The sequence below is a fragment of the Gadus chalcogrammus genome, chromosome 8 (genome assembly GCF_026213295.1).
Source record: "Gadus chalcogrammus isolate NIFS_2021 chromosome 8, NIFS_Gcha_1.0, whole genome shotgun sequence".
In the NCBI taxonomy this organism is placed as follows: domain Eukaryota; kingdom Metazoa; phylum Chordata; class Actinopteri; order Gadiformes; family Gadidae; genus Gadus; species Gadus chalcogrammus.
Window position 1 is genome coordinate 25,239,818 of NC_079419.1, and position 26,040 is coordinate 25,265,857.

Sequence of the window (26,040 nt, forward strand, 5' to 3'; positions counted from 1 at the left end):
TGGCATGACCAGCTCAAAAGCTGACTTGATGTCAGTCACACGCGTCACTGCCATCCTAGTGGGCCCTGGCACTGTCTTTATTATGTTTTCTGCAGACAGTTTCGCCTGACTCATATTTGGGGATGAAGACCACTGTATTTCACCATGTTTTGACATGAATGTCTTGCTAGGAGGAATAGGAATAGCAATTCCCTCATCTGGTTCAAAATCAGATTCATTAGAATCAGATTTTTTAGCTCAAGATCGTCTTCGTCTTCAGACACATCCTCCTCTATTTCACTGTCATGATCAGTGATGAAGTCCCGAGCCTCCTGGACTGTCATCCATTTGCTTCTGCTGCTCATTTTGTAAAGGTCTGCCTGACAGAGTGTAATGTTGGTAGGACTCCCATGCAGAGAATATTTGATATGTTTTGACCCTCCCCTGTTGAGTGTCAGCTTGTTGATATGTCTCACAGTTGTAAAGAAAGAATTAATCTGACATTTCTGACACCCTTTTACCTCCAGTTTTACTGCTGGGTCAAATTGACCCAAACAGTATCTATGTGATATAAACATGCAGGGGGTGGTTGCAAATATGTGAGATGAACTATTTTCATAGTATATGTTGATTACACTAATTAAGGCAAGCAGAAGAAGTTTCATACTGAAAAAATACTTTTAACTATTTTTCCTAGATCTTCAAACTTTAAAACGGGTCAATTTGACCCGGAACATAACAGGAGGGTTACATTGGTAATCAAGGCGGGGCCCTATTGTTGTTCAGGCGGCCGCCTTAAACATACAGTGCTTGGGGAAACACTGAAAGCTATCACGCTCAACAACAGTGGGCCAGCCTACATACAGGCGTGAGAGCTAGGCAACATAGTAGGGCTGCATGATATAGGCAAAATATGATATCCTGATATTTTTTGGCTGAATGGTGATATATATCTCGATATTTTCAATAGAGTGGGATAGATGGCTTTGACGCATTGTCCTGCGTACTACGGTGAGGGTTTCAGTGCGCCCTAACTTTAATCCCACGCCCCCTCCCTTCTCCGTTCCATTTGGGAACATGTTTGGTTTAATTTCGCTTGTTTTGTATATTTTAATTAATTAATTAAGGGCGCCACCAGAGGGCGCCCCCAACACATTTGACGCCCTAGGCGATCGCCTAGGTCGCCTTTGCCGAGCGCCGGCCCTGGTTTCGGGGCAGAAGAAGCTGTCGTGGCCGGTGATGCAGCAGCACAGCCACAGAGTTTTACACATTCCTCATACTGCACATTGTGCCGCTGCTGAACAGATTTGTCGTGCTTCCACTTTTAGCCGCAACGGTTTAACTACACTCTCTGCAGATGACCTGCAGCTGCTGCTCATCTGTTTTTTTAAACCTGAACCATTTCCATATTATGGAGCCGTTGTTTCTCCTCTTTGAAACAATTTCATCTCACGCCGCCGTCTCGTTTTCTTCACCGGTATCCTCCATGCTTGTTGTGTTTGTGAGGGGGCGGCGGGGGCGGGAATGAGGCGTCTTTATATAGCTTTTTATAGCTTTGGTACTAGGTTGAGTGCTAGGCTATGCAAGAGCTTGCCTACATACTATCCAATACCAAGGAAAGCTATATAGCAACATACTTTGAGAACTAGCTTTTTCCACTAGCCTATGGAACAGGGAAAGCTATCTAGCCTATCTTCTAGTGTGAGATAGCCAGATAGTAGCTTACCCGAGCATATCTACGCACTAGCATGATAAATAATCTACATACTAGCCATGGGAGCTAGGCTACATATTAGCGTGGGAGCTAGCGAGAGAGCTACCTTCTAGCCTGAGAGCTTGACCTCATACTAGCATGAGAGCTTGCCTATGTACTAGCTTGAGAGCTAGGCTGCTTCCTAGCCGTAGCGCTAGTCTTCCTACCGGAGGTTTCCCAGCTGGTGGGCGGGGTTGAGGGGCGAGGTGAAGCTCTGCAGGGCGTCCATGTAGTCGGGCCTCCTCATATGCTCCACCAGGAACTTCATTTGGACCTGGCAAGAGCAAAGAGACATAAAAAACGAAATGATTAAATCTACCTCCCCCTCTTTATAATAAGTGTCGCATTAAAAAAGGCATGTCAGGTGATTTAACACGCCGTTTCGTTGCAGCACCTCCCCTGTGTGTTCCAACAGCTCTTGGCAGACAGTGTGTGGGCATGGGAGCGTGCCAGGGTGCGTCTCAAACGTTATTAGTTACGGTTTTCACACTTCTCCGTGTTTTTTTCTTCTGGCAGCAAAATAAACTTTGTTTCATCATCGTTTCCTCAGCCAAACAAAAGGAAAAACATCCCAACAACCATTTATCGAGTGCGCTGAGATCTGATATGAGGTGCCGACCAGACCGCCCGTGCGGCTGTCAGCCCATTTCTATACCCCACTGTCACTCACTCCTCCTTCAAAGCGGGTTGCTGTTTATTATTAAATATAGTAAATTAATTAATTAAGTGAGTCGCTGAAACACAGGAGGGAGACTGTGAACCAAGGTGAGAGAGTGTGTGTCCACGCCTTCATCCCTTTAGGGTAAGGGCTAGGTACCTTTTTAGTCCCTTACCTTCTGGGCTTCGTCCTTCTTCTCCTGCTTGAGGAGGTCTGTGAGGTTGATGAGCTTCTCCATTGCCTCCACCTGTCTGCTCAGGTGCTTCAGGTACATACCACATGCCCGGCAGTAGGACTCCAGCAGCAGGCCGAACCGTTGGCTCACCGTCTTGTTGTGCATCTCCGACCTGGTCGGGCGAGGGACACAGAGAAAGAATAGGGGCATGTGAGAGATAGCGAGGGAGGGCGTATTTTCTTATGTATAGTGTTGGTTTTGTTTGTCAAATAAGAGTAATTACACTGGTGTGTCAAACAAAGACTAATTAACACTTCCATTCTATTAAATGAACGAGTCGATGTGAAGTGAGGCAAGGTCCACGGGATCACATGAGCTATCGGCTAACAGCTTCCTGATTCCTCACTTCAAATGCCAGAAGAAGAAGTGTCCTATACGCTGATTGGTCAGGGCTTTTTTCAGGAGGAACCGAGCCAGTGGGTTGTCCAGGTACTGCTCGTACTTCAGAACCTAGAGACCAGACACACAAGATCATTTTTTACTTGTTAAAAATAACAAGTAAAGTACGTGTTATATAAATCATGTTACATAAATGTTTGCTTACACACTTAGAAACAGACAATAGAGAACGCTGTATGAATCCAATCAGATGACCGGATTCAAACACTCACATTGGATAGCATCTATAAAGTATTTATTCAGACAATTTCATCCAAAACAACTTATCGCTAATTTACTTATTAAGATACAAGTCATTCATGACCTCGGGATGCCTACACGCAAGACAGCGCATATTGGGGTGCAGATATTTGGGTTCCTACCCCAATATCCACTGAGTATCATACCAATACTAATGGTTCTCCAGTAGAGTCCCCAAACCACTAGACCCTCCCAGTATACTACGCAGTACACACACCTGCACCAGCTGGATGAGGTACTGTGACAGCCGGTCGTCGGTAAGGTACTTCTCAAGGCACTTCACCGCAAACTCCCTGATCTTGGGGTCAGGGAAGTTGCAGTCCAGCAGCTCCATTGCCTGCTCAGGCTTAATGGCCGGCCAGTCCTTCAGCAGGCAGTACATCTGGGAGGGGAAACAAGCCCTTCAGCACACATGGAAATGTGTGCTGTGCCCACCCCCACCAAAACAAACAGTACTTTGACTTCCATTTACGTTGTATTTATTTACTTTTCCAACATCCTAAAATGCACTCCAAAGCACATTCGTCCCAGCGTTATCGCTGTAAAAATCTCTGGAGTTGCATTAATCTGACGAACAAGGCCAGAGGCCGAAGCGGTTACCCATGTGATGCCCTTCAAAATAAGAGCCCGTCAGCGTTTGGAAGTGCGAACACGGCGTACCTGTGCAGACTCATCTCTGGAGTTCCATTTCACCGCCAACAGGAGCTTGGGAAGGATGTCTGGTATGTTGAAGCAGTAATGTCTACAAACAAACAGAAATGTTTAATAATTCATATCATATGCATAAATATAGTAACAGCATATTGCACAGGTTAGGTTTGGAGAGCTTCTCGCTACTTAATAATGGAATCAGAAAGAAAACACAGCCTCACCTGTGCCTCCAGAGGAAGTCTTTTTCCTGCTCTGTGATTTCAGAGAGGGGGTCCCTGCTACAGACCAAGTGGAGCTGCTCGTTGTCGCTGTCAGTCAGGGGGTTGTCACGCGCCAACCTGTTACTCTGGGCACAATACAAGTCCCTAGGATTAGATCCGCTGATCACATCCTGACACTGTGCTGTTGTACTGCCAGAACACCGGCCCATCTACACACACTAATACTTACACAAATGCTGACAAAGACATGCGCAGAAACACACACAGACATTCAACCACTGACAGACACACACACACAAGCCTAGAGAGCAGTGTTGTTTTCGTCAGGCAAGACGAAAACGAAAATGACGTCGTCAAACCCCTTTTTTCCATGACGAAAATGAGACTAAGACGAACGTCACCAAAGCCATATAAAGACTAAAATGTGACGAAAAATTTAGACATTTTCGTCAGACGAGAACTAGACGAGACTAAATTGTTAGTGAGAGCATGTGAGCGCAGCGGAGCGTGGAGCGGGTGGTGGAGCGGAGCGGAAGAAATACGTTGGAGCGGGTTGGAGCGCAGAGCGGTTTTAAATTCAAAGGCCGGAGCGGGGATTTGACTCCGCTCCAGTCCGCTCTAGTCCGCTCCGATTTTAACTGCTTCTAGCGGCTTACATGTAGGTGGTTCACGTAGAATAGAATGGGTTTCAATGGGAGCATCCAAGCAACCTGATTGGATAAAACGCGTCACGTGAGACCCTTCCACCCCCCCCCCCCCGCAACACTGGCTCGTGTGCTCGCGCGCAGCTGCGCCTGCACGCACACGGCTGACACACACTCATACACTACAGAGAGAGGCTGGTGGACGAGTTTTCGTCGGACTAAAACTAGACTAAAACCTTTTGAGTTTTCGTCAGACTAAAACTAGACTAAAACTTTCAAAGATAGAAATGACTAAATGGGACTAAAACTAAGAAGCATTTCGTCAAAAAGACTAAGACTAAAACTAAATCTAAAATGCCTGCCAAAAACAACACTGCTAGAGAGACACACGCACACGGCTAGAGACACACGCACACACACACGGCTAGAGACACACGCACACACACACGCCTAGAGACACACACACACATACACACACACTCCAAGAGACACACGCACACGCCTAAAGAGAAACATGCAGACATACAACCACTGACACACACAGCTAAACGGAAACACGCAGAAATACAACCACACACACACACACTAGGGATCGACCGATACGGATTTTTTAGGGCCGATACGATACCGATATTTTTCAGCCTTAGCCGATACGCCGATACCGATATTTAGAGCCGATACTACTTTTTTTTTTTTCTCTTTTTTCTCCCTCAATCATAAAAATTAAACTGATAACAAATGTTACAAGTCTCAATTAAAAAAAAGGAACATTTATTGAACTTCAATATAAAAAACTATATTTAACAAATAGTAAAAACAGGTGAGGTAGAACAAGTAAAAAAAAAAAATTGGCGAAAAAAATATCTGCGAAAATCGGCCGCATATCGGCCGATACGATACACGTAAAAAACGCGAATATCGGCCGATAATATCGGCCGACCGATATATCGGTCGATCCCTAACACACACACACACACACACACACACACACACACACACACACACACACACACACACACACACACACACACACACACACACACACACACACACACACACGTGGAGGCTTCTCCAGTGAGCAGAGGGAGGAAGATCCTCCTTAACATTGTTGAAAATAAAAAATGTAGATTGCCCAGACTATTAATGAAATAATGCCCTTAAATATGACCACTTTAATGCCTTTGTATATGTAATGTTAGTTTCCCTGGGTAAAGGGACATTAGCACCCCCTATCGCCTATTGAAAATCACTGCTTGAGGACATTCCTCCCTCAGCCTCCACTGACTCCCATTCATGTCACCGGCAGTGTTGGCGGCTGGTGAATAACATGGGGTTCAATGGGGGAGAGGAAATTCCTCCTCTGAGAGGATGTGACCAGCTACGGTGTCTGAATCGTGCCAAAATCTATTCATGAATAGGCTGGAGCCCTGGCTGCCCTATGAACCAATAAGCAGGAGCCCTGGCAGCGCTATGAACCAATAAGGCTGTGGAGCAGCCCGGACAGCCCTCTCCAGCTACACACCCCCTCCGTTGATTGGTCGACAGAATCATCACTTCCGGGCGCCGTGGGGATAAAAACAAACAAACAGTAGCCTCGAGGTATTATTCTTTACAATGAACATGTCGCGTAAAACGCTTGCTTGGGCGAACAAGGAGGTGGAGACGTTCCTCTGCATTCTTGGGGCGGAAGACGTTGTTTACGATGTTTACGTAGCTGCAGCGTCGATCGACATCCGGCCTACCATAAAGGGTACCGTCGGCGGTGGAAACGCGACCTCGGAACTGAGCTGGACTATACCGCCCCCTCCCTCCCGGACTGAGGCGAGGCAAACCGAACCGTACCGCACCCTGCAGTGGAAACGCGGCATTATATTGGCGTTTCCACCGAGCGGTGCGGTTCGGTTCACTTATATTCTTGTTTCCACTACCAAAAGTTAGGCAAGGTCCCGAATTGAACGCCACACTGAGCCTACCTATTTTGTCAGCACTCCTCCGTTGGGCTACCAAGCAGTCTGAAAGGGTGCTGAAAACTTGTAGCTAACCACACCGTAATTCTGAAGTTTGGTGATGAACAGGTCACTGATATCTTTGCAACACAAACACCGAGGAGGATTGACTTGGTCTATAAATGAAGTCCCTCAATCTTAATTGGCTTAACACCATAACCAACATTCTGCAACACCCATTAACATCCACATTTTCCTCGAACAATGATAGGCTTACAGCCCATGTAAATAGTTGTGAAATAATGTTCTTGTTGGTCTTTTAGTTGTTTGTTACTCTGACAGTTCTGTTTGATATTGTGGAAAGGATGTTAGTGAATGATTCAGAGCATGATGCATTTTAAATGGCATCACTTTTGGTCTTGTGACTTCATTTTTCTTAAACCAATTGTAGCTAACATAGCCAAACCAATAGCTTCAGTCATTGAGGGCAAAAATAGACCCAATGATAGGCCCAGATTTTTTTATTTAGTTTTACAAATCAAGAGTAGGCCTGATTTGACGAATGGATCAGTCACTAAGATCCGCTCTCAGAAGCGCACAGTCCCTCACTTTGAAAACCAACAGCCGCCACTGACACACACATGCATAAAAAGACACAACAACTTACAGACCCACACACACACACACACAGACACACACATCGATCCAGACAGACAGACAAATACACAAACACACAAACCAAATACACACACAAACCGTATGTGTAATTTCACAACCCAATCCTGTGATTCCCTTACCAGGCTGGTGTGGCAATAGTTGTATCCCAACTCCCTCGATATGTTCCAGTTAGCGTGCTCCTCGATGGAGGCCATGTCGGGGAACTTGACGGGGCAGCTGAAGTGATCAAACTCCAGCTCCAGACAGGGCGTTTCCTGTGTGTTCACAATGCCAAGAAAAAACGACCATGTCAGCCCAGGTGCTCATTGATAATCAACTAGTGGAAGCCGGGGGGAGGCCGCATGCAGAGTAATTCATCACCTATCTCTGAACATCTGGGCATTGGTGTACTGCAGCGTCCTATAGAGGGTTAGTATAGTGCTGCCTTATACTATAGGTGACTTTAGGTGAACGTCCTCTTTCGGACACATACATCGAAAATCTAAGGCTGCCCAGAATAAGCTCCTTACATCCAGACACATACCGCAGCGTTAAGGTGACATGTTATGCAAACAACACTTTTTCTGGGATTTGAGGTGTTGTTTTGGGTCTCTGGTGCTGCCACACGCATATGAACTTTAAAATAAGTCTGTACATTTTTGACTGAGATGAAAGTACCCCGCCTAGTTTCCAGATGAGCCAGTTTCAGAGCCTCCTCTGACGTAGGAATAAGACACATTTGAATATTCCCACCCACTTCCCCATCCCCCTTCCATTAGAGCATAAATAAGATACGCCCTTTTGTGGACCAGCAGACAGGCACTGGGCGGAGATGTTCGTGCATTTCAGAAGCAGGGAGATTCCGTACAAAAATTGTTGTCTCATTAGACTCATTTATCAGTTATCCGCCGGAGCTCCTGCCGCACTCCCGCAGCGGAGATGCTGTAGGACTTCTGGAGCGTAGAGAGTTCCAGGAGCTCTGTGAGTCCGCAAACAGCAACAATCACTTTCTCCTCCATGCTGCTGTTCACTCTGACAGCTCATTTGTCCGCAATGGGCAGCAGTTAATGTTAATTTAAAGCTACAGACACCAGAAACAGCACATTCTGAAAGGGACTGAAACAGAGGGGAATAGCGGTAGGGGCCGTGTGATCCCCATCTTAACCATGGGGATCACACGCCCCCCTCTTGCCTTAAACTCTGGCCCAAGACACTTAGGCCAGAGTTGAATGCCAAAAATAACGGCAAATATCCCGTCATTAGAAAATCAATAATAATGTAAATTGGAAGACTGTACGGCGCTGTTCTGAAACATGAGTCAACCCCTGTCTTGTTGCTTGGGAAATGCTTCAGGTGATGCGAGTGCCACTCCTTGTGATCCCTTTGTTTAATGTTTTGACGATACAGAGCGAACAAAAAGTTGAATGCAAATAAGGGAGAAAACGTACAGATTCCCTCACAGAGATAATAATCAGACCTGCAAACTCCACAGAGTAAAATAGGGCGAAAAACATCGGTGAAATAGGGCGAAAATCATCGGCCCAAGGACTGATCTGTGTTTCGAGATACACGGCTACTTGAATTCTGAGCTACCCTGGTCGGGATTCAGCGTGAATATTCATTACGGAGGTTGTAGCACACAATACAATGGAAAGATTTCAAATGACTTCGATGCAAAATGTAGCCCTTGATTATACAGAAAAACTCTCAGGTTCTATGCGATTCACGTGACTCAATTGACCAAGAAAACTGTGATTCTTTCCGAAAGTTTGCAGGAATGAATAATGTGCGAGTGATTGCGGGCAACAATTAATGTCCCGACACCAGGCAGTCACAGTATATTTCAATTATTTTTATATAATTGGGCTGTTCAGTTCATTTATTTTGTGACTATGTTCGATGTAAAATAGAATTCTGCGTATAACATTTTTTAAATGCACGTCTTTCCTTTTGGCCAGTTAGCAGATTTTTGGTCTCTCACCTTGTTGGGGTTGGACCCCGTGACACCGATGGGGTTGAGCAGGTCTTCCAGGCCGTGGGGAACAGGCCACAGGTTGAGGGCCATCTTCCCCGCCACCAGTGTGTGTGTGTAGTCAAACAGGTTGATGTTGCCCCAGGCCAGCGGACAGTGCTCCTGCAGGACCCGACAAGCCAAACACATCCAGCATGGGGGAGGGGATCAGCATTAATGGAGGGTGGAAAAATATATTCTGACTTTCTGAGTATAGGTGAGTATGGGTATTCTTTGCTGTACGCCAATACTGCATTTGTCAGTTTGACTAGAAAATGTTTAATCTCAGTGGAAGCAAGTTAATGGTGCCAAAATGCATATTATTTTGTCCAACCCAACTCATGGTCAATTCACATTTTCAATAAATCAATCAACTTAATTCAATAGACCTGGATGGAACTGTACCCCACGAACCTTGACGATAAACCCAAACGTTAAAGCTAGGGACAGCTATTTATTTTATAAGCATTTTTCGGCATGTTTTTAAATTTGTTAATTCAGCCTTAATAAAATGATTAGAGGGCCTTCCTGTCTTTCTACCCGCCTATCTGCTTGCACTCTGCCTGTCTACACATTGCATGACCGGAGCCTTCCACAAAGCTAGGCAGACCTATTGCTAAAGTTAGCCAGCTAGGCGCACCACGTCCTCTCAAGGACTGGATCTTTTTTTTTTTGGATACTTTCAAACTCTAGCTTACTCAGTGTGGGTTCTTCAATGTTGCCTGGATACCAAACGTTTGAATACAATTAAGATGTACAATTGCATCAAGAAATGTACAGAATTGCAATGCTTACTGAATCGCATTACATATCGTCATAGCACTCAAAATATGGTATTGTGAGTCCTATGTTGCTCCTAGACCACAACAATGAGAAATCAGAGAGGAGGGGAGCAGCTCATGGCATCAAAGCTTCCAGTGTATTGTGTCCGGTGTTTGACTGTTGCTCCTTTTTAGCTTTGGTCTACTATAGAGGCCAGGTAAACATACAATAGCAACACAAAAAAAACCTGTTTGGACTCATTGTGTAGGTCTTCTGTAGGATTTTGATGGTGCTTTCTGTTGAGACCCAATACGCTTGTTGAGAAGATGTGACGGATCATGTTTTCTCATTCCCACAGCTACAATCAGTACAGTTGATCATTTTGAATCCTCCACGTCTAGGAAATTACACTACACTTTTAGATTCCTTTGGATTAAAAAAAGATAGGGGTGTAACGATTCACCGTTCACCGATACATATCGGTATCCAGTTGGAATCGATTTATCGAGGTACCCCTGAATCGATTTAAAATGACCAAGAATCTGTCGTCACATCAATTTAAACGTTGCGAATGGGTTGAGTGAGCTTTAGCCTGATATCAAGACAGCATTATAAACTCATTTCATTCCGTTTCCATACGGATCCTGAAAATGAAACTTAAGGAAGCGAGCGGATCTGTGTGTGTTTGTGTATGTTCATGTGCGCACCCTGCGTCTCCGCGCGCGCCGAAGAGCAAGCAGAGAACAACCGGAGTTGTGAGTGTGCAAATAACAGCCATATGTCCGAAAACGGTGAAACGATTTTCAGTGCAACAGCGAATCTGAAATCGGAAGTGGAAGTCCTTTGGGTCTTGCCGCTGACAAATGCTGCGCTATTTTTTAAATTGTGTAGGACAGCGATTAAGTCTAAAAATAAACAAATAAATAGACATGTTGTTCTACATTTATAAAAGTCTTCAATTTTTCCCCCATGCCATAAAGAAATAAATATAAAAACTTTAGATTCCATGTTCCCCATGCCATATACATCTACATTTGATTGTGAATATATATATATATATATATATATATATATATATATATACACACACATTTGAATGTCTCTTTTATAGAAGGCTTATTTTAATTAATAGAAAATGAATGTGTTAACGTTAAACTAATATTAACTATCTATCAGATTGATTCATAACGGATCGTTCAATTTAAAAATATATCGTCCCTGAATCGTATCGTAGCACATGTATCTAGATACGTATTCGGATTGTCCTATAAAGGAGAGATGCACACCCCTAAAGAAAGCCCTCATTATATAACATTTTAGATATACATGTAGTTCTGGCCCATCAGGGGTGTTGAGGCGTGTTGCTGACCTCCTTGGCGCCCTTCCTTCCCTTCACAGAGCAGATGGAGAGGCAGAGCCGGGCCGCGCGCGGGATGTCTGGAATGTACATGTCGTAGTTCAGCCACTCGTTCCACCTAGGAGGAAAAACACCCATACCCACCCACGCACACACGATGATATTGTTATTGCCAGCTTGCCCTTAGTAAAAACATTGTGATTGCTGCGGCCATGGAAAAGGGAAACTGTGGTAATTTACAGGAGCTGGTAATATACAGTCGATGGTAATGAATTAATCATGGTAATGTACAGGCGTTGGTAACGTCTAAACTGTGGTAATGTACAGGTGGTGGTAATGTACAGGCGGTGGGAATGTACAGGAGGTGGTAATGTATAGATGTGATTACCTGGGGTTGGAGCAAGGTACGCGCTGCGTGTTCACATTGTCACACAGTTGCTCTCCACCATGGTAGATGCCTGTCCTGACGTAGATCTAGGAGGAACAGGATAACACAGTAAATCTGTTGGCAGGTGCACAGCCTCAACAAGACATGGACATCCTGCTCAGAGTCAACCTTTGAAGACTGAACACGTCACCAGAGCAGGGAGCAGGAAGCCAGATGGGAACCATTCCTGCTGGTAGAATCATACTGAAGAGGAACATTTCCAATGGAAACCTTTAAGAGCACATTAGCCCAGGATATATATATATATATGTAACAATATAAATATAATAATAAAAATAATAATAGTCCTTAAACCAATCAGAACAACGATCGCTTCGATCACAACAATCACTTCCTTGTATTCATTGTGTTAAACTAGCCAATAGCAAGCCAGGGGGAAAAGCCATCTTGGCTCCAGTAAAAGCGGATCGGAAACAGAAAAAAATGTATTGCTCTCCAGCCCCTGTTCTAGAGTGAATTCAAATCGCCAAAACGGGCTGGGAGTACCCTGTATAATACCGTAGCCTATCTCAACTATAACCACATTTCATATTAATTGCCTCGTTTGCTGCGTTACCAACATTATCTATGCTGACTTAGGGTGCGGGACGTTCAATATCAATAACGTTGAGTTCATAAGGGATAACATCATCTTTTCTGAGTTAACAATAATTATTGCCATGTGTTTTTGAGCACAGTATAACATACTAAACTTTGGTAAAACGGTCATAGACCGTTTTCTCTGTACAAATATCCCGCTGCTTCGGGTTTTCCTTTGATAGGCGTGTTGAGAGGAGCGGGCGAATCAGCTGTTACCTGCGCACCACTGGCATAAATGCGCGCTTTTGTGTTGTGTGTGTGTGTGTGTGTGTGTGTGTGTGTGTGTGTGTGTGTGTGTGTGTGTGTGTGTGTGTGTGTGTGTGTGAGACTCTGTTCGAGCCTGCACGAGAGTTCAATGCCGTTACGTCTTTCTGACCAATCGCAGTTCAAGGCCCACCTGGGCTGTACCACTTCGGGAGGGGCCGCTCAGTTACTCCCCTCTAGACAAAATCGACATGGTTGCGACGTTTTCTCTGTTGAGTTCGGCGCACAGCTCAGGCTGCCGGACGGCGCTGCAACATTGTTATCCCGCAGTAATCAGCCCGACAGCCCCGAAACGTTAACGGCCCACCAAGAATTCTCAGACTCTCCCGATTACCACTCCGCCACCGTGTGTGTGTGTGTGTGTGTGTGTGTGTGTGTGTGTGTGTGTGTGTGTGTGTGTGTGTGTGTGTGTGTGTGTGTGTGTGTGTGTGTGTGTGTGTGTGTGTGTGTGTGTGTGTGTGTGTGTGTGTGCGCGCGCGCGCGTGCGTGTGCGTGTGTGTGTGTGTGTGTTTCAATAGCCTGGTGATGTGTATAGGCCTACGTACGGTAGGAATATTCGTACTGGTTTAAATAATAAATGTTAAAGTATTTCCCATCTTTGCTGAGCAAGAGCTTTGTTTGTGATTGAAACAAATAAAAGCCTGGGCTATTGACGTTTCACGATAGGCCTACCACTGCGGGTCTCTCTTCTTGCTGTCCTTCTCAACACTCTGATCTCACTAAAAGGCTAAGCAGCACGAAATCAAGGGATATTGTGAATAGAAAAAAATGTGTGATTAATCGCGAGTTAACTATGACATTAATGTGGTTAATCGCGATTACATATTTTAATCGCTTGACAGCACTAATATACACATATACACACACATATACACACAAACACATATACTAGGGATGCACCGATGTATCGGACACGCATCGATAACGGCCGATATTCGCATTCTTGACTGCCATCAGCCTATCGGAAAATAAGATGACATTCACCGATGGCAGTGGTCGATGTTTACATGTTTAATGCTTCCTCCTCTTGAAATGTCACTGGAACATGTCTTACAAACTGCATATCGCTGATCTTTCTCCGGGACAATGAAATACTCCCACACGACCGTCATTTTCTTTCACTTTTATTTGGAAACAAACCACACGTGCGTGTGGGCGGCTTTTTTTTTCTGTCGTATCACTCCGCAAGCCTCCTTGGTTGCTAAGCGACATCAACTTCTTTGGCAGACTATTTCTCAGCTGACCAACACTACGAATGCTGGTAAGAAATAAATTGTAAAAAATATAAAAAATCACCGCACCATTGTTTCAATGGGAATCGCGCCATTGTTTCAACATAAAGTTTACATATAATTCGAAATTCGTCCCAGCCTTTATACCACAGATACTCTAGGGTCTATAGCATATAACCGCGTTGTCTGATTACAGTTTAATTCGTTTTTTACAATTTACCAGAGCTCGTTTTGAAGAATAATCACTGCGCCATTCGTTTCAATGGGAATCGCGACGGTCTATACTTTCAACATAAACTGTACATATTTATAATTTGAAATTCGTCCCAGCCTTTATACCACAGATACTATAGGGTCTATAGCATATAACCGTGTTTTCTGATTACAGTTTAATGTAACAGTAAACTGACATCCTAATTAACACCGCAACTGCAAATTAACCACACAGAGATAACCATGGCAACCGGTCAAACAAATTTTCTTTTTGCATTCATTCTGCTCGCGCATCCACCGTGTTGCTAAACAAATAATCCCCCTATAGCGCGACTGCGGTCTACTTTAAAAAATAAATCATTGATTAATAGAAAAAACGGTTAACCGGTCTTGTAACCGTTTACAATTTTTTTTAACCGTTCACACCCCTAATGGGAAGCAGAGCTTTTCGCAAGCCAGTGAGCCGGTTGTGTTATATATTACACATTGTACTTTTTGCCTTCGACCGCAACTTATACCAACTTGGCTGACTAATGGCTTCCACCGAGCGGTGCAGTACGGTAAGGTTCACGTTTCCACCACCCAAGGTGGGCAGGGTCCCAAAGTAAGCGCACTGAGCCACTCTTAGCCATACCAACTTTTTGGTACTCCTCCGTTTGGTTGGTAAGCGGTCTGAAAGGGTGCCGACAAATTTAAGCAACACACGCCTACCGTTGATGGTCGACAGAATCGTCTCATCTCGTGCGACAGGGGGAGAAAACGAACCAATACAGAACCCACAAGGTATTTATGGACAATGGCGAAAGCTTTGTTTATTGAAGAAAATGTCACGCAAATGTTTTCTGTCCTTCTCGGACGTCCTACATTGTTGCCCTTTGTTAAATGTGTCGCGTTCTTCTTTTTCATTGAATTTATTAGCAGGCTACACTGTCGTTGGCTGTTATGATTTCACAATGCTTATGTTTCAGCTATCACCATCCTGCTCAAACTCCGCCCTACCATAAGGGGCTGTCGGCGGTGTAAACGTGAGCCGCATCTAACTGTACCACACCTAAGATGACCGCTCTGTGGAAACATGCCATAATCCTCTTCTGATCGACAGGGGGCATTCGGGGGCACCCTTAGGAGCTATTGAGGCCATCTGCCGCCACAAAGCCAGCCGGTGTTACCTTGTCGATGTCCCGGATGTTGACGTTGACATACGTGGCGCATAGTATCCTGATGCGCAGCGTGCCGTTGATGGCCCACAGACACTTCGTGGCCGTCTCGCCATTCATGTAGGGCGTCGCCGTGGAGATTCGGCGGGCATACGAGGGCATGGTGAAGGTGTCCATGGGCAGCTGTGAGTAGAGACTGTCCTTGGCCATCAGCATAAGGTTGGGCATCCGTCCTAGCATAATGCAGCTACGCACATACTGTCAGGAGAGGGGAGAAGAACAGGAGGGTAACCAACATCAACCATCGTCTGGACAGTTTGATTTTCAGGATTTGAGAACAGCGTTTGCTGATATGTTATTGGAAATCAGACAAAGCAATCATTCCTTCCCGCGGAAAGAAATCAGGGATGTTTGGCCGCAAATCTGAAACACACTGAACTTTTCTCTGAAGTTACCTGTTCATGTGGAAATCACAATATTGATTGGTGTTCCATCATTTTCAAGATTCAAGATTCAAGATTCAAGATAATTTATTGTCATTTCAGCCATATACACAGTATACAGTGAAATGAAATAGCGTTTCCCAAGAACATAAGGTGCAACATAGAGCGACAATAATAACAAAAAATCAACAACAACAACAACATGCTACATATAACTGCAAACCAGTAAAGTGACTGTGTGGAATTTGTAGTGCGGGAATACAAATATAAATATGACTATGTGTCTGAGAAGTGCGGGAATATAAATACGAATATAATAAATATGAATATAAAGCAATGGTGCAATAGTGCATACATTTCCACAATTTTCCAACACTTTTCAGGAAACGTATGACCTATTTTACAAACCATAACTTAATAAATGTAATGTGTATATAAAGGAATGATTCAAATTTTATGGAGTAACGGGGTGTGGTACAAGCAAGTTAAACTAATTTAACGTCATGTAAACTATGCAAGTAATTTTGATTCACTTTCTTTCACATAACTTGCAAGTGCATGGACAATGGAGAATGAATGATATACCACTGACTTTCAAACTCGTATAGAACCCGCCTTAACATGCAAACAAACACAAAGAAACCCTCTTGGCAGCTCCAGTCATCGTACGCCTAGCCGCATCCCCGGGCGAATCTGGCTTCAGCGGAATAGCAGAAAGTGGGGTGGGGGGTGTTGGTGGGGGGTGGGGGCGGAAGGTTGGGGGTCCTCTCACCTTGTACTGACTCAGAGGGTACTTCTCCAGCAGGTACTCATCGCAGCCGCACACCTTGAGGATGTACTTGCCCTGGTACTCCTGCACACACATCTTCAGCTGCTCCTGGGAGAGCAGCATGCTGCGGGTCTTCTTCTTGATGGCCTCTGCGATCACCTGCTCCGGCACGTAGTCGTGGTTGATCTTCAGCGTGTACTTCTGCTTGTCGTTGCTGGGCGTGACAATCACCCATATCACAACAATGATCTGACCTGAAGAGGGAGGGGAACCGATGTCCAGTATAACACACAATTAATTGCATATTATCAAATTTCATCTCATGTGATTGGCTTACCAAGAGGTCCTAATTAACTTAAAAAATATTATTTATTCTAAAACAATGCAGTCAATTTTGTACTACTGCTACATTAAACCAAATTTAAGACTGTTACAACTCTGCAATTGCTTTATAATTATTGTTTCATAAACGGTAGGGGCCGTAGAATATTAATTAATCCAAATCTGTGAATCTCAATAAACCATCTTCATGACGGCAAAATAATGGCAATTATGTTGATGTGAATTGAATAATACTCTCTCTCTCATATATATATATATATATACATACATATATATATATATATATAGATATATATATTAGAGCTGTCAGTTAAACGCGTTATTAACGGCGTTAACGCAAACCAAATTTAACGGCGTTAAATTTTTTATCGCGCGATTTAACGCAATTATTTTATAAAAAAAAAAAAAAAAACTTTTTTTTTTTTTGGCTCAAAACAAAGAAGCAGTAGCCTGACTGCTATGTTCAAATGACATTTGTTCAAAGCAGTCGTTTAATTGCACTATAGGCTCTTTTTTTGTATCGTCCTGTTTTGATCAGTGTATAGGCCAATGTTGTTATCAATAAAAAATCATTTGCACAAGGCAAGCCGATGCACTTCACCATGTTGATAAGAGAATTAAAATGAGAAGAATTATGGGACAAAAAAATCAAGGGATATTTAGCATAGAAAAATAATTTGCGATTAATTAGAGTTAACTATGACATTAATGCGATTAATCACGATTAAATATTTTAATCGCTTGACAGCTCTAACACACACACACACACACACACACACACACACACACACACACACACACACACACACACACACACACACACACACACACACACACACACACACACACACACACACACACACACACACACGAAACAACGGCTACAATACTGTGTGGTGGCATGTAAGAGATGGAAAAAGGTCCGTACCCTTGTCTAGCTTATTGAAGATGTGCTTTGGAAGTTCTGTGGAGGTCTCTACGTTTGGGGGGTAGACGTACAGGGCCCGGCTATGAGGCCCATTGGTGTCCCGGAGGTCCACTGCCTCCTTGCACACGTTCAGGATGTTCCTCCTGAAGTCCTGGACTTCCGGGTCCTTCACCAGATCAAACTCACATATGGGCATCCCGATGGCAAATCCTATGCAATAAGAGGATATATTATCGTATTATACTCTAAAACCACACTCTGATTAACTGAGTTAAATTATCTGAACAGTGCAATTTGAATATAAACAGCCTTGCATGAAAGAAGACATGCTAAGCTCTAACACAACAACAATAATACTGGCCATCCACTAATTTGTAATTTAGCATTCGCTTTTACCCAGGGTGACAGATACATGTAATTAAACAGAGGGTAAGAGTTAGGCATCATGCTCCAGGTTAGTTCAGGTATCGGGGCTTAAACCCAGTCCCAGTCCAATCCTGTCCTGTCCTGTCCTGTCCTGCCCAGCACTATCCTGCTCTAATGATCTCTACATGTAGGCTGCGAACGAACCCGGTGCCACCACCATCACTACCACCATCACCATAACCTACAGTAGACTGACCTGGCATTTGTAATGAAAAGACTCCCGACCTACCAATCTCCCTATTGAGGATCTTCTCCTCCCTGTTGCCTACAGGCTCGATGACCTTCAGGAAGGCCTGGAAGAGCCTGAGATCGCACAGCCGGCGTGTCTCATCATAGAACTCCTCCCGCTCAGCCTCCTGCGTGACGCTGACGAAGATGTAGGACGTCTCCTCCTGCAGCAGATGGTGCAGCGGGTGTTTCCGGGCCTCCTTGAACAGCTCGTGCTTCACCGTGATCAGCGTGGCCTCCCGCAGGCACTCCAGCGTGAGGAACATGCCGTTAGGCAGGAGGCAGTCCACCAGGATGCGCGGGGGCATCAAGTGCATGCCCCATAGTTCCCCCGACGACGGCCTGGGAGGCATCCTGCTTCTTGGAGGTTTCTCAAGCTCCTCTGGTTCTCCTCAGTACTCGCTATGCAAGGTGAACGATGTCTGTTTGTCCTGAAAATAAAGAAAGAGGTGTAAAAAGCATTTTAAGATTCTTCCTATGGTCTGGAGCATCATTTAATGTTGTTGTTCTTGGTTAGTAGTGTAAACGTTAGTGGCCTTCAGGTTGTGAAGTCAGCTCATCGTGACACGTAGTTTAGTAATCCAGATACGATATTATAGCCTTATAAATATCGATCATTTATTTAAGTGTTATGATGTTGTAATAGCATATAGGCCTCCCTAGACTAGATGTAGCAGGTCAACTCATTCACATCTTGAACAACATTTTAGAAACTCAAACGTTGACTTTTGCATTAACATGAATGAATAGGATGACAGGTAACAACAGTGCGTGACGATGTTTTGAGCTAATGTCACGAAGCATTCATGTAAACAAACCTAGTGGCTAGCTCATATTCATTAGCGCTACTTCAGCTAGCTGTCGTTAGCTCTCGGTCGGCAAAACAAGCGAAACAAGTCTTCAGTGTTTGCGCTGACTGCTACAGACAGTATTGAATGTTCAGGATACATGACCTGGTAGCAAGCGAAGTTCACTGAGCAAACCAGTCACTTTCCGATGTGAACGGGCTCACTATTCACTTCATAAAGTGAGCTAAAAGAGGGGTGGCAGCGAATGGCGTGCCTGCCATCGACGGTGTTGACTAAATTCAAAGATTACCCTCTTTACTTTTCATAGATAAATTAGAAAACCGCAAGAAAATGACTATGTTTGTCAGCTAGCTAACCGGTTAGCCAAGAAGGTAAAAGCCAGTAGGCTAATTAGCTTTAAGCTACCTGAAGGATACCGTCCGTCCCGAGCGGCTCACCAGCTCAGTCCATCCAAGTTTGGATCGATGAAAGTCGGAAAAGCCTCGTTCTTTAAGAATTATTTATATAGTTACTGGTGATGGGGCCAATATATTCTGGAGAGATGCGTATATGGCACTCCATCGTAATATTCATCGTGGCGGTTCCGAAATACACAGCATACTTTGAAAGCTCGCTAGCCGCACACTGTTAGCTCGCTGAAGGAGGCTAGCAGTCTCATCATGGACCGCCCTCCTCAGAATGGATGTGGAGGAAACATTCATTGCCATTAGACAAGATAAAAGAAATTCGCAATAAACCACCATTACAATTTATTACATTTTACTTATGAAATCTTAGAAAAGCGCCTCTAATGACAAACCCTCACGCGTGACATCAAAACAAAGACGAAAGATGTAAATGTACAATGTTGCAATACAGTGGTGTGCAGACCTAAACAGTTTGTCATGCACCAACTAGCCATACACCCCTTAGACTAGAGCTATTGCCTGGATTTTATATATATATATATATATATATATATATATATATATATATATATATATAATCCAGGCAATAGCTCTTGTATATATACATATATATATATAAAAACACAATTCTTATCAAAACATATTTTTGGATAGGCTTGGATAAGCTATACCTTCAGATGCTGTTTCTTGTATGCATTGCATATTAAATACAATGCAGAACAACTATACTTTAATTCAAGATGACTTCCTCCCATCTTTTTAAAAGGCACGTGCCATGGCAAAATGTGTTGCCCTGTGGCACTTAAATAACCATAAATAATAAACACCCAATTTTAACCTTATAATCTTTAAACTCTCATGAGGTGAGGATTAATGAATCTGTTACACAGCGGGAGAGCAATGCTACAAGAGGTCAGATATGTTTGAACTAACCCCAACCCTGCTTCTTCTTTTCCTGATGGCCCAGATTATTTTCTTTTCTCACTTCTTATATTCAGCAGCCTACCTAGCTTTCCTCCACCTTCCTCTCACTTGTGGACCTTGCCAAGCTCCTCACAGAGCATGGAGAGGTACTGGTTGAGCTTCACCATGATGATAATGAGGGTGCCGCCAGTGAGCATACACGAGGGCCAGAAGAGCGAGTGGAAGACGGCGGTGTTGCCGTACAGCCGAGAGAGGAGCACAGTGTCGTGCTGCCTCTCGCTGGGGTTGTAGTAACAGGAGATTTGCTGGTTGGCCTTCAGACGCTCCGAGATGTTCACCACCATGGCCTGCATGACCCCCATCTCCTTCTGGCACTTGGGGACAAAGAAGCACTGGACAGAGATAGATATGCAATGACACACATGGAGGGTTATCTCAAGACCACTGTTTAATACACTCAAAATCTCTCTCTCTCTCTCTCTCTCTCTCTCTCTCTCTCTCTCTCTCTCTCTCTCTCTCTCTCTCTCTCTCTCTCTCTCTCTCTCCTGCTGACGTGGCCCAATCCCGTTTCTTTGCTCACTGTCTCAACCCTAACCCTCATTGCTCATGCTCATTGCTACCCCTCATTGCTACCCCTAACCGACCCTACCAAATGGGACAACCCTACCCTGTGACGTCATCATGTCCTCCCCGTGCCCCCTAGCAGATAACCAGACCCCTGGTAATGTTACAAGAGACAGACTGGCTGCCATTGTCTCGGGCAACGAGCAAGACCCATTGTAAAGATGTTTAACCTGAAATGGTATTTATATTTTGTAATTGGCATGTTTAAATAAAGTGTTGAAAAAAAAAAAATAATAATACTATTTGACCCTCGTAATATACCTTTATTTTGAATGTCAGCTACATGTTAAAGGTGTGTGAGTGCACCCTTAGATAATAATCGGTTAAGAACAAGAACACTTTAGAAGAAACACTTTATTTAAATAAACACTGAACCACACATCTAAAAATACACACACACGCACACCAAAAAATACACACACACACCCTCTCTCAGCTTTTGAGAGAATGGTGGAGAATCACATCTTCTCCACCATTCCGCCAACTTTGCCTCGCTCTCCTCATGCCTCGCCTGCTCCCTGGCACTCTCCTCTTGGAAGGGGTGTCTGGGGTGGTGGAAGAGGTGCCTGGGGTGGAGGAGCATGAGGGAGAGGTGGGGGGGCTGGTGGCAGTGGACTCAACGATGTCCTGAAAGAAAACGAATAAGAAGGAATTAGGAATTATATGCCAGAACTGGGTGATATGGCCATATGTTACGTACAATATATAATAGTTATGTACACAATATAGTACTGCCAAAAATTACATTGATTAACCATGTAATATTACTAATATAATATAATATATTAGTATATATAATATTACTTATAGAATGTTACTAATATAATATAATATATTAGTATAAAGCTTATTTTTAACCTGGAGTCACTAGAACATGGAAGATCTGGATATCATACGACATGATATCCAGCCCGGTCTTGCAGCCCGGCCGTCGGACCCCCGCGGGCCGCCCGACCCCGGCTCGCGGCCGGGCCGCAGAGCACGATCACGGGCTGCAGCCCGGCCGAGAACCGGGGCCGGGGGGCCTGCGAAAGTCCAACGGCCGGGCCGCAGAGTGGGCCGCCCGACCCCGGTTCTCGGCCGGGCCGCAGAGCACGATCACGGGCGGCAGCCCGGCCGAGAACCGGGGTCGGGCGGCTCGCGAAAGTCCGACGGCCGGGCCGCAGAGTGGGCCGCCCGACCCCGGCTCTCGGCCGGGCCGCAGAGCACAATCACGGGCTGCAGCCCGGCCGAGAACCGGGGTCGGGCGGCCCGCGAAAGTCCGACGGCCGGGCCGCAGAGTGGGTTGCCCGACCCCGGCTCTCGGCCGGGCCGCAGGGCACGATCACGGGCTGCAGCCCGGCCGAGAACCGGGGTCGGGCGGCCCGTGAAAGTCGGCCGGGGACTTTCGCGATCTTCCGCGAAAGTCGGCCACAGACTTTCGCGATCTTCCGAGAGTCCTTGGCCGGCCTCAAAGCCCGCGGCCGGGCTGCAGAGTATAATTAATAAAATAATTACTAGTTAATTACAGAGAAAATACTTACAATTGTGTTTTTCCAATCCTGTCGCATCTTTTCGTCCTCCATCTTGTCTAGGATATTTCTGGATTTTCCGTTTTCTCGCAAGGTATTGTGGGAGCAAGTCAGAACTGAATCGCTTTGAGGGTGCCCATCGAAAATCTCAATTTTGAGGGGATGTTAGCCCTCCCCCTTACCCCTTAAAGCTACCTTAAAGTGGTATTGGGACATTGCTCCACGGTGCGTGCACGCGCAACAGCGAGGGCTAGGGCTGAAATTTTCTTTAGAGCAAAGGAATGGGAAAGGGCCTAAACACGAGGCACTGGCTGCATCCGAATACCTAGTACATACTATTTCTGTCTAGTGTCTACTACTTGACCATACTACACTTGACTGTGTAGTACGGTCTACAGACATGCGTAGAACGCCTCCGAACGCCGCCGAAACTCCACCGGATGTTTGGAGATGACGTATCTCCCCCCAGATGGCGGCAAAATTTACCTGTTTTCCGTCTTGTTATCGTTGCTATTAAATAAAAAAATGTCTCTTTCTACGCGAATGTCTCTTGAAATGGATATCTCTGCTAGAAGGCGTTGTCGTCGGTCATCTCGTAGAGCGACTTACAGGCAGGTTATGTTGTATATATGTGGAAATTTGGTAAGTCATTTTTTTGGAATAATAATAATACATTTACAGTTATTTGTTACTCCCTGAAAAAGACGATTGAAGTTAATTTTTCCTTTTTTATTGAACACATACACACACGGATAAAAAGCCGCTGTTGGTGGTGTCGGGTCAGCCATCTCTTCTTCGTTTGTTACCAGACTCCGGTTGCATTGTGGGATAGCGTAGTGTGGTCCGTGGTTCACTTTGGCGGTAGTATGCATTCGGAAATGACTTCCGTACTACAGAATGCATACTACAGTATTCGGACGCGCTAGATTTTTCGCATACTACAAAATGCATACTATATAGTATGCAAGTACGAGTATTCGGATGCAGCCACTGTCTGTTCACATTTCCTGAATCGGTGTGTGTTTAAGTCAGATATGAAGACCACCAAGTATTCCGAAGACCAGTTGCCAACATTTGACATGGTTCAGCAATTCCCGGTATTTATATTGTCTTTGTTCCCCTCCCTTTCTGGCACCACCACCACCACCAGCAGCTTACTCACTTCAGAGCTGGCGTCATGGGTCTCCTCGTTGTGGGACAGACGGCTCACGCGGCCTGTGTTGTTGATGCTCACGTAGATCTGCAGACAGGGGTACCGCGAGACCCGCCAGCAGTCCGGTCCGCAGTGGTAGGAGCAGTTGACGTCAGCGGCGATGGTGGAGTTGAGAACCACACACACTCCCTCCTCTGTCCACACACTGGGGTTAAAGTTGCAGAGAAGGATGTTTTGAAAGCCAAATCTATTTAGCGGAAGCTTTACTCTGACATAACTTTACAGACAAAAAGATGAGGACGTCTAGCTACAGGTCAGGCTGCGGATGTTGTAGATTAAATAGAAATATGAATCTCCATCGTGAATCTACACTATGGGATTAATGAAGTACTATCTTTTCCTCTCTTACCTGTCTGCGTAGGAGCGCAGGATGGTGACACCCAGGACGAAGTACATCATCACCGAGGAGATTATCATCCCAAGACCCAGCAGGATGGCTCGATCTTCTCCGGGTTTCAGAGCCGTCACTGTTTTCTTCTTGTCCAATATATCCACATCGCGGAACTTCTGGTACATGGACCTAATGACAGAAGGAAAGGTTTAAAGGTTTTGTGGATTGATATGAATGCAGACACATAGGGGTGTCATCTGGTATACTTTGAGATAACATTTACTTTTCATTTCCTCTGGCTGCTCCTCCGCTGCGTTTGGAGCCAGCGACAAAGAACATCTTTCCGGAAGAGTGGCGCCCTCCTTTACTCGATGAAGGGGTGCGGAGAGATTGTTGAAAAGACCTGTGGAGAAGTTATTCATAAACTTGTTGAACAGAAACATAGAACCCATGTTGTGACAAATATGTTATATTTTATACAATATATTTAAGGATACCGGTACCTTTGGTGCATACTGAACGGGTTGCCAAGCTCACAAGCTCTAACCACTCCCGTCATTCAAACATATCATCAATGTATTTTCTAATCCTATACAACACTACACCGCGACCACCACCACCGCGACTACCACCACCAACACCACCACCTGAACAGGATTCTAGAGATCATGATGTCCAGTGCTGCCAAGGGAAAGAAGCAGTGATCTCCCTGTCACTAGATAAATATGTAATTTCAAACTAGATAAATATCAAATTTCACAGTAATGATAATGAGGTTAGTATGAGATGATGAGGGATGGGCATTGATGAAAGGTGGTAATGCTGACAAACTGAACTGGCTCCAGTTTGAAAAGCGAGCAGTACCTGCCTGCAGCATGAACACCCTGCTGTCAACACAAACTCATCGTTGGGGCTGCACCAACAAGAGTCTTGCTGGTGGTTTCCTATCTCCTGGTCCCATCCGCTGAGACAGTAAATATTGCTACCGGTGATGCACAGCCTGGTCCCATATCGACCCTTCAAGCCCATTCACCTTTTATCTGTTTCCACTCAGACAAAACAATTTAATATATTATGAGTTATTAGTTGTATGTCCCTCAGTGGGTCGGAAATGAAGAGAGGATCAATTGCAAAACGCTTTCAACTATGGCTTTTTATTACAGATGATATTTTAAAAATTAGAAATGTCAAGTCACCAGGCATCGCACTCAACAATCTAAATTCTTTATTAAATATTCAGAATTTTATTTTATTCTAATTCCAGGTCCAATTAGAAAACTAAATCGCTGATGGACCCTTCTGTTTCACTTTTTTGATCACTTTTGGAGACATGGTTTCCTTATGTTATGTTATGATGACTATATGCTCTGTAAGGTGACCTTGGGTGTTTTGAAAGGCGCCTCTAAATTAAATGTATTATTATTATTATTATTATGTGATTCCTTTCTAGGTAATGTGTGAGCAGGACAGAGGGCAGATTTAAGTTGTTCAACAAATTTGAGTGATGATTAATTTACACTAAAGTAGGGAGAGAGAGAGAGAGAAAAGGCCAGGGTTAAGACTCGTAGAGGATACACTCTACAATCTGGGTCACAACAGAGGGAGAAGAGTCCAACAAATTCCTCTTTTATTAGTCATTTCCTCAGTGAATGACTTTCCCAACTGCTTAAGAAACAATG

General features: G+C 44.6%; 2 protein-coding genes across 2 annotated transcripts in view; both read right to left on the bottom strand.

Annotated features, from left to right (window-relative positions):
- LOC130388074 (phosphatidylinositol 4,5-bisphosphate 3-kinase catalytic subunit alpha isoform) overlaps window positions 1-20,063 on the bottom strand; it is a 44,427-nt gene extending 24,364 nt beyond the window's left edge. The window contains exons 1-15 of the mRNA XM_056597404.1: window positions 19,757-20,063; window positions 18,544-18,973; window positions 17,889-18,098; window positions 16,622-16,872; window positions 15,419-15,664; window positions 11,902-11,987; window positions 11,526-11,631; window positions 9,365-9,517; window positions 7,524-7,658; window positions 4,137-4,261; window positions 3,925-4,006; window positions 3,482-3,646; window positions 2,972-3,075; window positions 2,566-2,737; window positions 1,900-2,006 (exon numbers count right to left, since the gene is read on the bottom strand). Coding sequence (XP_056453379.1) covers window positions 1,900-2,006; window positions 2,566-2,737; window positions 2,972-3,075; window positions 3,482-3,646; window positions 3,925-4,006; window positions 4,137-4,261; window positions 7,524-7,658; window positions 9,365-9,517; window positions 11,526-11,631; window positions 11,902-11,987; window positions 15,419-15,664; window positions 16,622-16,872; window positions 17,889-18,098; window positions 18,544-18,895 — 2,294 coding nt within the window. The 5' untranslated portion in view covers window positions 18,896-18,973; window positions 19,757-20,063. The remainder of the gene's footprint in view (window positions 1-1,899; window positions 2,007-2,565; window positions 2,738-2,971; window positions 3,076-3,481; window positions 3,647-3,924; window positions 4,007-4,136; window positions 4,262-7,523; window positions 7,659-9,364; window positions 9,518-11,525; window positions 11,632-11,901; window positions 11,988-15,418; window positions 15,665-16,621; window positions 16,873-17,888; window positions 18,099-18,543; window positions 18,974-19,756) is intronic.
- Window positions 20,064-20,435: 372 nt separating this feature from the next.
- On the bottom strand, window positions 20,436-24,661 carry LOC130388076 (calcium-activated potassium channel subunit beta-2-like). Its single transcript, XM_056597405.1, has 3 exons — window positions 24,380-24,661; window positions 23,980-24,175; window positions 20,436-21,074 (listed from the first exon to the last, which is right to left on the bottom strand). The coding sequence occupies exons 1-3, from the start codon at window positions 24,544-24,546 to the stop codon at window positions 20,787-20,789; spliced, it is 651 nt and encodes a 216-aa protein (XP_056453380.1). The 5' UTR covers window positions 24,547-24,661; the 3' UTR covers window positions 20,436-20,786.
- Window positions 24,662-26,040: the final 1,379 nt, after the last annotated feature.

Coding starts and splice junctions, on each gene's coding strand:
- LOC130388076 (XM_056597405.1), bottom strand. CDS start 24,546: ATGTACCAGAAGTTCCGCGATGTGGATATATTGGACAAGAAGAAAACA. Junction 24,176..24,379: donor CTGCGCTCCTACGCAGACAG/GTAAGAGAGGAA, acceptor CTTTAACCCCAG/TGTGTGGACAGAGGAGGGAG. Junction 21,075..23,979: donor CCCATGACGCCAGCTCTGAA/GTGAGTAAGCTG, acceptor ATCTCTGTCCAG/TGCTTCTTTGTCCCCAAGTG.